This window comes from Rhinoderma darwinii, chromosome 5 (genome assembly GCF_050947455.1).
Source record: "Rhinoderma darwinii isolate aRhiDar2 chromosome 5, aRhiDar2.hap1, whole genome shotgun sequence".
In the NCBI taxonomy this organism is placed as follows: domain Eukaryota; kingdom Metazoa; phylum Chordata; class Amphibia; order Anura; family Rhinodermatidae; genus Rhinoderma; species Rhinoderma darwinii.
Genome location: NC_134691.1, coordinates 317,425,598 through 317,441,576, shown reverse-complemented (window position 1 = coordinate 317,441,576; position 15,979 = coordinate 317,425,598). Strand labels below are relative to the sequence as shown.

Here is a 15,979-nt window from a genome sequence, read left to right as displayed (position 1 = left end):
CATAGCAAAATTTATCAAAGACCGTAGGCCCCAATTTGTTACATTGGTACATTAAAAGTCAGCCCCACTTATTCCATACTTTATTATAAGAATAGGAATGTTAATATTTCCTGCAGGTGAGTACTTTGTTATATATTATTCTGCAGCCCAATGACTCCTCTTATATAAATCTGCATATTTCATACAATATTAGCACAAATGTCAGTAATCAGAATTCCCTTTGTTTTCATCCCCTTTATTTGAATAACTACAGGATGGTAGGCGCGGACGCCATGTGGGATTTCAGGTTATTCCAGCGGAACTGGATCTGCCGCCATTATACTATATAATCCATGGAACTTCAGGCTACAGTGGAATTCTCACTATTATTTCGTAGAGCTGCTTCAGAGGGAAATTGTAAAAACAAAAAGTTATGTCTAACCGCTGATCTATGTACATTTTATAACATCGCGTTGAACATCACAATCTCATACATGCCGCACATTTACAATCCACCCACATGAACTGCAGAAATGGAATTTCGGACAGACCTCTTGTAATAACCCTACCCAATAAACGTGTGATCATAAGACAGGTACTGCCGTGCCCACAAGTAAAGCATTTGGTCAGTAAAATCAATGACGACATTGCAGAGCTAAATCAGATATAAAAAAAATAAAAAGTACTTTTCTCGGCCTGGGTTGCCAAGCCTGGATCAATAGGCCATATGTTGGGCCAACATCAGAGTGGTTTAATATGCGAATCTTGCCATGCCACCCAATCACATGACAGCCGTTAATCCGATACTGTTCAAACAACTGTATATAAAATGATCTCATATTAAAAAGGTCCGAGCGCTTACACATATGATCAAAGTAACATCCAATTGTGTTTAAGACATGCAGTGATGTCAGCTGAGCTGTATACATAGTTTATTACAGACAGAATAAAACCAGGTGTCGTTTCCAAATATATATATGTGTAATTAAAAAAAAAAAAAAAAAAAAAAAAAGAAGGGTTATCCAGAAGTGTCTACAGGATTTCCTCTTCCTGTGCTAAATTCCAGAGGAATTGTGCCTTTAAATAACACTTTTTGTCCATATTGTGGCTCCGCATTACAGGAAAAAAATAAAATCAGCAAGCCGTAATAGCCGTACAACTTTGGTGGGATTGCGTTGAAGAATGGCGTATTCGAATGACCAGCACAGAAAGTCAAAGCAGTAGAAATGACAAAATACAGATTACAACCATTATCGTTACACAGATGGACAATTTTTTTTTTTTCCTTTTTTTTTTTAAACCGGTGAGTACTTATAACAAGAATTCGGAAGCATTGCGGATTTTAAAAAAAAATATTTCAGTACATAGAGAATTTTTTTTGTATGCATGCTTTAAAAACAAATCAATTTTAATATTAAGAAGGCAATACAACCGGCAGTAGCATCGACTCAGAGTCCAAATGTTAAATGGTAGCCTAACGTAGTGTTAGTTTTCATGCTGTATGAAAAACATATGTTAAGCGTGTAACATGTCAGTGGCACAAGATGATTGATCAATGGTTATTACACGCTATACCCTACTTCCCAATGAAGTACTGATTCGAAAAAAAAAAGAAATATTTTTTTTTGCAAAAACGAAATTTACGGAATTAAAAAAAATTGAAATACACAGGCTTAAACTGGCGCCAGCTTTGTTAAGTCCATCAACCAATTGGTCTTGAGGCATTTGGGTAATATTAAACCCAAATATGTTCTTGGTGCAAGAACAGATCTCTAGCACTTAATGACTTAAAAAAAAAAAAAAAAAAAAAAAAAAAAAACGCTACAGTTTTATATGTATGAATACATTATTTCTTAAACTTAAACTTTAAAATCAGAATAGATTTAGTACTGAATTTAGGGGGGAAAGAAAATGAAAATATATAAAACATTAATCCGCATAGTGCATGATTGATTCAACGTAATTTCCAGGGAAGAGGCCGGTGACTCCATTGGAGACCCCTTCATACCAGCCGTCGTCGTTCTTCTTAATGACGTAAATTATTGATCCCTCCATAAAAGACAGCTCGTCCTCTTTGTCCTTTGAGTAGTCATAAATGGCAACCACTAGAGAAAACACAGCAGGATGATAATACAATAGGCAAATGATCAGTAATAAAAACGGGTGAATTCAGCGAGGACTTTCAATTTTGGTTGGCAAATCAATTAGACTCCACTGAAATGTATGGGAAATGGGGTCCAGTATCCATGAAAGGATCTAATAGGTTGGATTTTAAACCAGGCTAATCCTTTGTCAATAAAAACGGTTCAATTTGTATTGACCTGCAACGATCACAACACAATTGTAGAAATACATTCAGTTTCTTGCATATTGGGATCACAACTGGAAACACCATCTTAAGAGCAGAGAGTAGATGGACTGTTCAGATCTCCATAATAATGACCATTGATTGGAGACACTGGATAACACCATGGTGACGATTACCCAAGGATACCTCGAATCCTATTGAATTTCCAGCAGGCCAATGGCCTAGTCACATCTCAATTGGAGGCTCCGTTAGGGGCCACCATCACCGATCCAGTCCAAAATGCCAGAAAAACTATGGACACCATGACAGAATCCCGACAGAACCAATTAAAGTCAATTGTGTCCATCATGCAACAAAAGCGGAGTTTTGGGTATTTTCGTTGTTTTGCCTCTTCAAAGCAGAGCAACCAAAACACAATGCAGATTTGAACAGGCACTAAGGCCTCATGCACACAGCTGTGCTCGTAATCACGGTCCGCGGTTACAGGCACGGCCGGCCGCAAACAGCCACCTGCATTTTCAGCCCATGCTCCCATACAAAGTTTGGGAGCACAGTCCATAAAAAGCAAAAGATAGGACATCTCCTATCTTTTGCAGAGGCTTTTCCATGGCCCGTCTATACTGGAAGGTGTCCGTGGTCAATAGAAGTGAATTGGTCCGTAATTGCGGACTGTAATTACAGTCCGCAATTATGGACAAATTCTACGGTCGTGTGCATGGGGCCCAACTCTTCCTTTGACACCAAAAACCATCAACAGTACTGAGGACAATTTAAGGGACCACTCACCTTTCTCAAGATATGTCTTGGGAGCCCATATCGGATCTCCATCTGCATAGGGGTCATTGTATTGGACCACAGCAGCTTCTTCTTCCTCATAGTCTACAGGGGGTGGAGGTGGGGGAGGAGGAGAGTCATCGAACATCGGAATCTCATCAGGTGGGGGCGGAGGCGGTGGTGTAGGACTATCGGCAACTTAGGAAAAAATTAGGTAAAGAAGAGTACGTTACATGTGTCAACAAGCTATGGTTTAACCCTTTTACTATGAGAGTTTATTTTTTTTAAGACCACAATATTTTCTTTTATTGGGAACAAAACTTTCAAAAGTGAAAGTGTTAAAACACTTATTGAACGATATAACTTTTTATATACGGGCATGCGTTATGCGGATCATGCATCAGCCACAGCAAGTAAGCACCTGCAACCACAGCTTTATGTTTATCTTCTAAGACCTCGCCATGACAAAAACATTCAAAATCTACCCAATTGACGACAGCAACAATAAGGCTAAGAAAATACAAACTCCCACTCTCCACTCTCATGGCAACCCCTTAGATGGAACATGGACTGAGCGCAGGAAATTCATAACCTGCTTTTCAGGATCCCACAAAATGAAGGGGGATCAAAAAATTCAGACAGTCATTATTAATGTCATTCCAGTCAATGCGCCCAAAGACATCAAACACATAAGACGACATATTAAAACGTTGGCATTGGATCAGTCTAGTGGTATGGGTGCGAGGGTTTAGTTATTAGAACATAAGATGTTATTAGGTTATCAGGTTTTACTTTGCCATTTATCAGATTGCAGTAAGTGAACAGTTCTGTGTTCAAACACTTTCTCCTCATGCACACGACCGTTGTGCCACTCGGGCCGTTTTTAATGATAGTTTTCATGGACCCATTCACTTTAGCGAGTGAATCGGGTCCGTGAAAACTGACCCAATTCTCAGATCCGAGGAAAGATAGGACATGTTCTATCTTTCCTCGAATCACTGACGGTACTCGGGCGGCGCACACGGTCGTGTGCATTTGGCATAAGTGAAGAAGCTATCCATTCCTCACCCAGAGCAGGAAATCCCAGCATGATCTTAACCCATAAGGACCATTTTTTTCATTTTTGTTTTTCACACCTTGCCTTCCAAGAGCCATAAGGTTTTAATTTTTCAGTCAAAAGAGCAGTGAGGGCTTATTTTTTGCGGGAGGATTTGTGGTTTCTATTAGCACCATATAACGTACTGGGGAAAAATTCTGGAAAAAAAAACAGATACCTCCATAGTTTTTGTCTTTTGTTTTTATGCCTCTCCATGCGGTAAAAAACTACAATTTAGCTTTATTCTACAGCTCAATACAATTAGGGTATGTGCACACACACACACACACACACACACACATTACGTCCGTAATTGACGGACGTATTTCGGCCGCAAGTCCCGGACCGAACACAGTGCAGGGAGCCGGGCTCCTAGCATCATACTTATGTACGATGCTAGGAGTCCCTGCTTCGCTGCAGGACCACTGTCACGTACTGAAAACACGATTACAGTACGGGACAGTTGTCCTGCAGCGAGGCAGGGACTCCTAGCGTCGTACATAAGTATGATGCTAGGAGCCCGGCTCCCTGCACTGTGTTCGGTCCGGTACTTGCGGCCGAAATACGTCCGTCAATTACGGACGTAATTAGTGTGTGTGCACATACCCTTACAGTGATACCAGATTTAGAGGGTTTGTTTTTTTTATATTTTACTACTTTTACAAAGAAAAAAAATATATATTTGTTAAAAAATTTTTTGTTGTGTCGCTATATTCGGAGAGCCATAACTTTATTTTTCCGTGGATTAAGTGGTGTGAGGGCTTATTTTTGTGTGACGAGATGTAGTTTTTATTGGTACATACAACTTTTGGATCTTTTTAATATATTATTATTTTATTTTTTTTAGAGCGAAGGTGACCAAAAACAGCGATTTTGGAGGTTTTTCACGGTGTTCAACCGGGAGTAGAATAATCGCATATTGTAATAGTTTGGACTTCTACAGAGACAGCTATGCCAATTTTGTTTACTTTTTACATTACTTCAGAGGAAAAAGATGGTAAGAGTTTTGTTTTTGAACATAAGTTCATTTAAAAAAAAAAAAAATGTTTATTATTTTTTTTTTTTTTACACATTTTATTAGCCCCTCTAGGGGGACTTGAACAAGCGATCGTTGGTACAATACACATTAATAATAATGTATTGAATTATATTGTCATTTTTACAGGCTTCTGTCAAGCCATGCCACAGGTACGGCTTAAAGAGGCTCTGTCACCAGATTTTGCAACCCCTATCTGCTATTGCAGCAGAGAGGCGCTGCAATGTAGATTACAGTAACGTTTTTATTTTTTAAAAACGAGCATTTTTGGCCAAGTTATGACCATTTTTGTAGTTATGCAAATGAGGCTTGCAAAAGTCCAAGTGGGTGTGTTTAAAAGTAAAAGTCCAAGTGGGCGTGTATTATGTGCGTACATCGGGGCGTTTTTAATACTTTCACTAGCTGGGCGCTCTGAAGAGAAGTAACATCCTCTTCTCTTCAGAACGCCCAGCTTCTGACAGTGCAGATCTGTGACGTCACTCACAGGTCCTGCATCGTGACGGCCACATCGGCAGCAGAGGCTACAGTTGATTCTGCAGCAGCATCAGCGTTTGCAGGTAAGATCGACTTACCTGCAAACGCTGATGCTGCTGCAGAATCAACTGTAGCCTCTGGTGCCGATGTGGCCGTCACGATGCAGGACCTGTGAGTGACGTCACAGATCTGCACTGTCAGAAGCTGGGCGTTCTGAAGAGAAGAGGATGTTACTTCTCTTCAGAGCGCCCAGCTAGTGAAAGTATTAAAAACGCCCCGATGTACGCACATAATACACGCCCACTTGGACTTTTACTTTTAAACACACCCACTTGGACTTTTGCAAGCCTCATTTGCATAACTACAAAAATGGTCATAACTTGGCCAAAAATGCTCGTTTTTAAAAAATAAAAACGTTACTGTAATCTACATTGCAGCGCCTATCTGCTGCAATAGGAGATAGGGGTTGCAAAATCTGGTGACAGAGCCTCTTTAACAGAGGCAGCGTGAAGGCAGTCCTGGCGGCCTTCTAGGCCCCTGGGCTGCCATGACAACCATAGTCACCCCCTGATCGTGTTGCAAGGTGGGGGGGGGGGGTAGATGAGATGTCTATTCAACGCCTCAGATGCTGTGGTTGCGATTGACGGCAGTATTTGAGGAGTTAAATGAGCAGGAACAGCGTGATCACGGTTTCCGGCCATTAGTCCCGGGTGTCCGCTGTAATACAACGCTGACACCCGCTGAGTATGGAGCGCACTCAACCTGTGAGCGCACTCCATACTTCCCAAGGACGCTTATCATGTACGTGACAATGCATCAAGGGGTTAAGTACCAATTCTCAGTGGAATTACAAACCGCCAAACAAAAAATTTACTAGGTTATACATACAGGCTTTTATTTTTTAAGTTTAGAATATACGTCAGGAAAGCTCCCAATGAACACGCTAAACGTGTTCATATTGCACCTTTTTCCCATTGAGTCCAAAAGAATCTACTTTTTGCCTCCTTCTGGCCAGTATAGCGCAAAAAAAGCAAAGTCCAGTTAAAAAAATTTGTATTTCTTTTATGTAGTGTGACATCCATACCCATAAGCTACCCTCCATCATAAGCTTTACAATATCTTTTCACAACGTATACAGTAAACGGACGACATTATAGCCAATAAGTGACAGATGCATTAAATGAATGCCTAACATTGGCATCAGTCACCCATAGGCGATAATGGTATCTGTCGCATAATGGTATCCGGCGTAAACGGAGACAAAAACTGTGTCCACAGGGCTCCATTGTCAATGTCAAAATGTAAAATTGGCCATATAATAGTAAAATCATAAGTCAGGGCAGGAATCAAAGTTTAGGTTTTATTTACTTAGAGGAATTTTCCAGTTTTGCAGCGGCGGCCATTTTAGCAAAAGTGACAACAGTAAGTGCAGCCATATTGGTATTCGCTTTTTTTAAATTAGCTTCTCAGAAATGAATGGTTGAAGATGCTGAGAGAATGATAGTTAAAGCGTACCTAACTTTTCAGCTAGCTGCAATGTGTGTGTGTTCACATGAGGAATAACACTATTTCTGGACATTATGGGACTTGTATATGGGGTCTTTCACCAGTTTTCCCCTCTGTATATCCTGCTCTTCCATTTCTCTGTAGCTCAACCTCAGAAGCAGCAGCATGGAGGATGCTATACAGCTGTATAGAACAGGGTTACTGTAAATCCAGCACTGGGTTCAGATAAAACACTTACTAGAAGCCGCAGAGTCATCATGTGGAACTCTCTGCCTCTGTGTCTCTCTCCAGCAGCTCCCTCCCCTCTCCATAGGCTTCTATGGGCAGCACGTAACTGGATTATCAGCGAGATGATAATCCATCTCATCTCACAAAACAGATTTACCAATGAATTTTGAACAATCGGTGCCATAGACAGAAGGAGAAGTGGCTAAAAAGTGGATAAAAGGGGCAATCTTATATTATTCTTGTACTATTGGTTCACGCAAAGTGTGTTGAAAGGACAGTGACCATTTAAAGACGTGTTTTCGGAGAAGCCGATTTAATGGTGACAACCGATATGGCTGCACTTCCTGTTGTCACTTTTGCAAAATGGCCGCCCCAGCTAGGGTTTGAAAATTATGATGTACTAATATATGACCAAATTCTCTAAGATTGCTTACATAAGGCCAGATACCATGCAGATTTATGGCCACCGTAAGATAAAAGCGCCTACTAGAGCTTTAACCACTAAATGGCAGAAGCGCAACCGGCAGCCATGTTGCTAGCCATGCATAGAGCGAGGCTTCGTGCTCTTTAGCAGTGAGTGGAAGGACTTACTGTTTTCTTGCACCCTGGCCACGAAGCCTGTGAGAGGTATCTGTGGAGTCAACTGAGGCATTGGGGGAGGGGGAGAAGCGATAGAAACTGGAAGCAGCAACATCACAGTGGAGACGGAAAACGGGTGCGGAAAGAAGAGACAAACAGGCGGCAGTCAGTAACAAAGGACCAAAAGCGGCAACATGTCTACAAATTACAACACTGGTGCACATCGTGAGGAAGCGCTACAATTGAGGTGTCGTTTGTGAAAATTATGATAAAGTGAATTAGGCATCATTTTCGATGAAAACTGAAGTAACGCAGGTTTATGATTGATATTGAAAAAAAAAATCCAGAAATTGGGAGAGTGAACTGTTCATCCCCTGTCACAAGTCAAAATGGCTTCCACTTTGCCTCAAGACATGGAATCTATGCCATGAAAATATGGTTCCTTTTACTTATAATATTCACTATCACATAGAATAACACGGTACTTCAGTCTTCATTAAAATAACTTCAGAAAAAAATAAAAAAATCGAGTGGTTCACTTCCGTTACTGGATTTATTACTGACAATTTACCAATAATACAGATTTGTGACCATTTAATGTAGTGAAGTACCGTCTCATGACCAGCAGATGTCACTGTTCTATATGAACAGCAGCTTACAAGACGTGGACTATATAAAGAGGGACAAGACAAAAGGATCTCACAGCAATGGAAGCAGCACTAGGATAAGCAGCACAGAGGAAATAAAACCGTGAAATACATTGTATCTTGTTACACAATTGTAAACGTGCAATCAAACAGTCCAAAGAGGTAACGGACCTGCTTATACGACTCATTAGTATAACGGACAATGACCAGTAATTAAATAGGACCAATCAGAAAAAGCCACAATAAATGTTGGAAATAGGACATGGAAAGAAATTAAAGTCAGGAGAAAAGAAAATGGGCAACATAACTAGTTCTATATTGTTCCAATCTCCTCTACCTGTAAGATATTCTATGTTAGGCCAAGGTCACAGCGTTTTTTTGGTATGGACTCTGCGTCAAAAAAAGAAAAAAAAAAAACTCGCTCCAAATCTCCCTACATTGATTTCAATGGGATGTAATGCGATTTGGAGCGACTTCGTTTTTATTTTTTTGGGCGCAGAGTCCACGCCCAAAAAAACGCTGTGATCTTTTTTCGGGCAGTCTGACTGCTCGCTGAAAAACAAACAAAAACAAACAAAAAAACAAACAATGTGATGCCCTATCCTGAAGCGGTTTCTGCCTCTGGACCTCCATAGAAATTAAATGAGGGAAAAAAATATTTTAAAAAAAAGTGCGCCGTTCATTTGGAGCATTGTGTGTCGTGGTTTTTGCATTTGCCTCAAAAATTCTGAAGGAGTTGAGGCCTATTTTTTTTTTCTGCTTAGCATAAGGTGAAGTTTATGTAAAAACCGCAAAAAACGCTTCATGACCAAATGACGTTAATGAAGGATCCCCCAAGCCATATCACACACCCTCCCCCTCAAATTGGGAGGGCATTTGTAGAGGTAGGCTGGACCTCCTTGTACCAGGCGGTGGGAGTGGGAATATGCCAGGCTGAAAGGTGAATACTAATGGAGACTTCAGCTTCCAGGACAGCCCATATGCCTCATGCCCACTTCAGTTATTTTCTTCAAGGTGCTATCAGTTTTTTTTTACGGATAGCACCCGGACATTCATTTCTATGGGGCCATGCACACTTCAGTTATGTCGGTTCCGTTCATCCGTTCCATCAAAAGTAGTGCATGTCCTACTTTTGTCTGTCGTCCAGGGACCGTGGGGCCCATTGAAGTCTATGAGTCCATCAAAAAAAACGGACGGCACACGGAAGGCATCAGTGTGCCGTCCGTTTTTCACGGATCCGTTTAAAACAGACCAGAACGGACACAGACGTCCCCACGGAAACCACACAGACCAGTTTTAAACGGACGTGAAAAACGGTGAAGGATGTGTGGATGAGCCCTTAAAGGGGTTCCCTGGAACTTTTAAACTTGATGACCTATCCTTCGGATAAGCAATTTTTAATCAGTGAAGGTCCAAACTCCGGGACCCTCGCCAATCAGCACAGTGAAGTTGTTTACATAGACACAGCAACTTGTCCGGACAAACAATGCAGCTCATTCATTGTGCTGATCGGCGGGGGTCCCTACATTCCAGGGGTGCCATTAGTGATGTGGAAAAGAACGGCATCAAATAAGTTGACAGCTAGAATTGCAGATTTCACTCTAACAAAATAAATACAAAAAACTAAAAAAAGTTACGCCATCTTCACCATTGAAGCCAATGGATCAACTAAAAAGGTATTAGAAGGCATCCATTGCTTTCCAGTCAAACATTTTGACACAAGGTTAACAGGATCCTAACCAAAAAAAAAACAAAAAAAAAAAAAAAAAAAACTGTCCCCGTTGCCCATAGCAACCGATCACGGGACAGCTTTCCTTTTACCACACTAGTTTTAGAAAATAAACCTCAGTTCTGACTGGTTGCTATGAAAAATAAGGCCAGTTTTCCTTTAACCGTTTTGATAAATGAGGCCCAATTAATAGACTTTCAATCTGTTAATAACGGAAATGTGATGGTAGTGCGAGATTAAATACCTTAAGGCCCTATTCACATCACGTGTAGGCCGTCCGTTGGAGGTATACGCCATGTGGGATTAGTCGCCCGGGATTGGTCTTGGGAAACTCCTGACGTCACTGTCCATATATAGACCGTGACGTTAGGAGATCTCCCAGGCTATTGAAGCTCCCGACGTCACTGAGCTGGAGTCCCCGAGCAGAGCATCAGCTAGCACTGCTCCGGACGACACTGTACATACATGAATAGAGATGTCGGGAGCTCCCTGAGGTATACGTTTGACGTATAGTGGCAGTAGTCACCCATAGGTTCCCATGTTAAAGAACCTATACCGTGTGGTAGAAGTTTTTTTTTTTTTGTGGGGTCCATCAGGATGGAATAGTGTAGTATTCTACGCTATTCCATCCTTCACAAAAAAAAAAAAAAAAAAAGGTTGCTGACTTCTACACCGGCCTGACTTTGATCACAGGACACTTTTTTTGGTCTCCGTCAGGATAATGGAGCCCTACGAACACTTATCTTGTACATTGGGAGCTTTCGCGTTGTACAAGATAAACGTAGGGCAATAATGTGATGTGAATGGGGCCTAACTCTTAGGCCTGATTCAGACGAACGTGGCGTTTTTGCGCACGCAAAACACGCAGCGTTTTGCCTGTGCAAAAGCCACTTGCCTGCTCCGTGAGGCAGCATCATATGATGCGCGGCTGCGTGCTTTTCGCGCAGCCGCCATCATTATGACACGCCATTTGGATGTTTGTAAACAGAAAAGCACGTGGTGCTTTTCTGTTTACATTCATCCTTTTGACAGCTGTTGCGCGAATCACGCAGTTCGCACGGAAGTGCTTCCGTGCGACCTGCGTGGTTTTCACGCACCCATTGACTTCAATGGGTGCGTGATGCGCGAAATACGCAGAGATATTGAACGTGTCGCACTTTTTACGCAGCGGACAAACGCTGCGCAAAAATCACATCCTGTCTGTACTGCCCCATAGACTTCTATTGGTCCATGCGAGCCGCGTGAAAACCACGCGGCCTGCACGGACGCAATTCACGTTCGTGTGAATCCGCCCTTAAAGAGGTACTATACAAATCAGTGTGGCTCTGAGCAAGAAGAATGGGTCTGTGGACATCTGCAGAGCCTGCGCCCTGCTCCCATCTTTACTTGGGGAGGTGAAGACGGCCACTGATTGTAATGCAAGGCCATGGCCCATCTTCCCCTTCCTTTGGGCACCGTGCTCAGCAGAGCGCTGCAGCCCCTTTATTATAGCTATCATTGGGGGTCTCAGTCCTCGGACCCCCACCAGTGTCATGTTATACTAGCCTGTACCAGGATATGTAGGTTACTCACAGCTGATATTTATAGAGACCGTGAATTATATTACATTCTCGATAGCTCCAGGCACAACAGTTTTTTGCTTAGAACATACAGCCTATGCATAGTTTAACCCTATGTTGTACTGGTCAGGCCCTCTAAACAATCGGATGATTACACCCAGATAAAAAAAAAAACACAGATGAAACTATACATCATGTGACAAACACTGCACATAGCAATATGACGAGGGGAACAGTCAAACAAAAATTGGCAATATATAGTTGATATTGGTGAAGATCCGCGAGCTCAGAGCACGCAATTCCCAACCTGAAGGGCACAAGTTCAGTGGAGCAGTGGCATGTGTAAGAAATCGCCATCTACCCCTAAAGGATTTCCCTATATACAGTAATAGACCATTCAATTTGGAAACTGGAGGGCATCAGAGCTCAAGGACTGCAACCAATAACCTCTTCTGACATACATACTGATATGCGGTCACTCTTGTCCATGGGCTATATGGTATAGTAGCTCCGTCCAATTAAATTGTGAGCTGCAATACCAGAAACTGCCCATAGAGGAGTGGCGGTGCTTCTTAGAACAAAAAAATAAAATAAAGTCATAAATAGATCAAAATAAATGACTCCAGCTGATAAGAATACCACCAATCAAATTGATATTTGGTCATTTAAAATAAATACATTCTTTAAGAGGTAAAAGGAAAAGCACTAGCTTACTTGAGTTTTGAGAATAGAGAGGCCCGCCGTTGATATGAGGTTGGACCGAAAACTGGGAGGTCACAGATGGCGTCCGTCTGTATCCCCCAGAAGAAGTAGTAGATGTGTTAGAGTTGTGCCTAGAGATCTGCCTTGCCATTGAGCCAAACTGGGAGCCGGGAGCTGGGCCACCGCCAACTGCAAAGAATTAGCCGAGAAGAACCCCGCAAAGAGCTGAATAATTATTATTATTCATTGCATGGAGAACAGAAACCACGCAGAGCCTCAAAACCGCACCAGAAATATCTGCAGTCATCTCGTACCGCAGTACTTTAGAGAGTAAGAGTGGAGGATGTAATGCATGGCAGCTCTGCGCTGTATGATGCCATCTTCCTGACAACATAAGTAAGTGAACTGCCATCCTGTACGGAAAGTCACTCGCAGATAAAGTCAGAGCAATGTCGTCACAATGGCCACAGCGCGCCAACTTTGTAGCATGCACCACATGTATTACAATGTAAAGTTGGATTGGACTTTGCATCTGGGCGCCATGTTTTGAGGATGCTCAAGCATGCAACAGTTCATAGATTAGAAAATGTATATGAACATTATTATATATTCAGAATGATCACCAAAGATGGAAACAGAGTCTAAACTTCCTAAAAAAATATTGCTTTGTTTCTGCAGAAATCCAGCACCTATTCCACTACTGTGACTCGGAGTTGATAAATATGGGATCCCTTTATGAAGGCCCTCATCTATTAGCAAGAGCAGAGTGTGGCTACAATGAGAGTCTCACACTCTGGAGGACCAGGCACGTGCATGCATTACTCATGCAGCCCATTGATTGGAAGTGTGTAATACTAAGTTTCACCTGTGGTGGCACTGTAGAGAAATTAAATACTTATTACCATGTTCCTCTTACAGATTACAGCTGATCGCGGTAGGTCACAGCAGAGGGACACTGTAATCTGCTTTTCTTTGGAGGGCCCTTATAAAAGAAAAGGATTGACCAAAGTGGACAATCCCTTTAGGTTGGGCACTTCGTTTGCCACCATGAGAGGTCCCATCTAGTAAACAACGCTACAATAGTGGGTGCCATGATGCTCTCTAAACGGTCTCCAAAAATGCTGATCAGACAGGAGGAAAACAGCATGCCACATACGCCATACTTCTCAGAGGTACACCCATTATATTAAGTGATCGCAAAATCGCTAGGATATGCTATCAGCCTGATCAGTAGGGGACCTCCACCGATCTTTAGTAAAGTCCTGCTGCTCCACAGTTTTTCCCTGCACACCGAAGCTACCAGCCACGCGCTGTGCAGCAAACTGCAACACAGCACTAGTCGCTCTGTCCCTTTGTTCTTGTGATCGGTAGGATGCCCCTAGAGGACAGACCGCCACTGATCATATGGTCATGCCAGATCGCTAGAATAGACTATAACATTATAAAATAGGAATACCCTTTTAAGGCTTTTGCGCTGACACTCAAAAAGCGTTAGTCAGGTCAAATGACATGATATATCCCTATAGTCCTGACACCTGAGAAGAGTAAATATCTTGTTTAAAGGAGTCAGAAGGGAGTGCTTGCTTAATCCTGTCCCCTGCCTGGCACCTTGGGATGCAGCCATACGCCGCATTGTACAGAGGTTGTTGAAGTTGCACTAGCAACATTTGAGCAGGAAGTGCCATATCCATTGCACGACTGACTCGAATGGTGCCCGATGGAACGCATTGACTTTAAAGAGGCTCTGTCACCACATTATTAGTGCCCTATCTCCTATATAAGGAGATCGGCGATATAATGTAGGTGACAGCAGTGCTTTTTATTTAGAGAAACTATTTTAAACCACTTTATGAGATTCCAGCAAGGCAAGTGTAATCTCGCGAGATTACGATGTAATTGGTCATTTCAAACGAGATTACGCTTACCTTGCTGGAATCTCACAGAAAAGATTCAGAAGTGGTCAGGATTCTGAATAAACATCACGTCCAGGCTGGTAGTGATGTATATTCGTTATCAGGACACTACAGTAATGTTAGTGTTTGTGTATATGGCTGCACATAGCGATATAACTAGATCACTGTGTGCAGAGTAAATGAATGGAAGTGCATGACACGGATTGGTCAGCGTCATACACTCCTCTGTACAACGCCCACTTGGTCTAAAGTAAAACACGCCCACTTGGGCATTAAGAAACTCATTAGCATAAAGCTAAAAATCGCTCAAAGTGGTTTAAAATAGACCGTTTTTCTAAATAAAAAGCATTACTGTCACCTACATTATAGCGCCCATCTCCTTATATAGGAGACAGGGCACTTATAATGTGGTGACAGACTAATGGGTTCTGTCGGGGTTCCATCGTGGTGTCCGTTGTTTTATCAAACAAAATAGCACTGCGTACTGCACTATTTCGACCAGAAAATTTTCACTGGATCTGCGACAGAGGCCGCGACAAACTTGGACACCGCTATTCCACGTTCAGCTATCAAACAAAAAACGACACCACAAAGACTCTGGTTCCCACTCTTCGGTGATCATTCTCATTACAGAGCATTTTATATTTTAACTACCAATGGATCGTAGCATCTAATCCATCACCAGGACATTAAGACATCTGGAATTAGCAGTTTTAGAATCATGCAGAATAAATTATTTATTCTCTGGATGAATGAAAACATCTTGAACACTTTCCTCCTTGCCAGGTTTAGACCATGTTATTTCATAGAATTCCAGCACAAGATAACGGCAGATTCCAACGCCAACCGTTACGCTATAGGTCGGGTCCGATGCGTTGCTTTATTATAATTTATGTGACAATGTAATAATAATGTGACTTCTCCGCTATGTACTCGTGTAATATTATACATCACACTACCGGTAATACTGTAGTCATTACTTATTAACAATACTCAATGAAAACACTGACGGCGAGGAAAGTCCACAAGACGTTTTGCAAAGCCTCTAAAGTGAAATGTAATTTGAGAAAGTCCTGGTAAGACAACCTCAGCAGTAATGAAGCAAGGAAAACCGGAGCCGTGAAGTGCTATATATCCTATATGTGAAGACACGGACTGTGCCAGGTATATACCACTGCTGTATCACACCATAAATGTACATGAATTATCCGAGGCATGCCGAGCGTTTTATGCTGGAGGTTTTCAGCCTATACAGATATTCTTAAAGGGCTATTCAGAGTTCAGCAAATAAAGCGTATTAAATTGTACAATGAAAAGATCAGGAATTTTCTAATATACTCTGGTTCCTATTTCCTCATGGTTTCAATATCTCTGCTTGTAGTATTGGAATGGTAATTTAATTCTGAATGATAAAAGATTGTCCTAATCAGGTGATGATCACACAGGTGC

At 41.9% G+C, this 15,979-nt stretch overlaps 1 protein-coding gene across 7 annotated transcripts in view; it reads right to left on the bottom strand.

Moving 5' to 3' along the window:
- Positions 1-1,396: 1,396 nt before the first annotated feature.
- Positions 1,397-15,979, bottom strand: part of ABI1 (abl interactor 1) — a 68,568-nt gene continuing 53,985 nt past the window's right edge. For 4 of the 7 annotated variants that reach the window (XM_075827517.1, XM_075827519.1, XM_075827518.1 and 1 more), the window contains 4 exons: positions 12,630-12,806; positions 7,993-8,079; positions 3,074-3,259; positions 1,397-2,084 (listed from right to left, as the gene is read on the bottom strand). In XM_075827517.1, coding sequence (XP_075683632.1) covers positions 1,909-2,084; positions 3,074-3,259; positions 7,993-8,079; positions 12,630-12,806 — 626 coding nt within the window. In that variant the 3' untranslated portion in view covers positions 1,397-1,908. The remainder of the gene's footprint in view (positions 2,085-3,073; positions 3,260-7,992; positions 8,080-12,629; positions 12,807-15,979) is intronic. The other 3 variants (XM_075827521.1, XM_075827522.1, XM_075827523.1) reach the window with 1 other exon arrangement.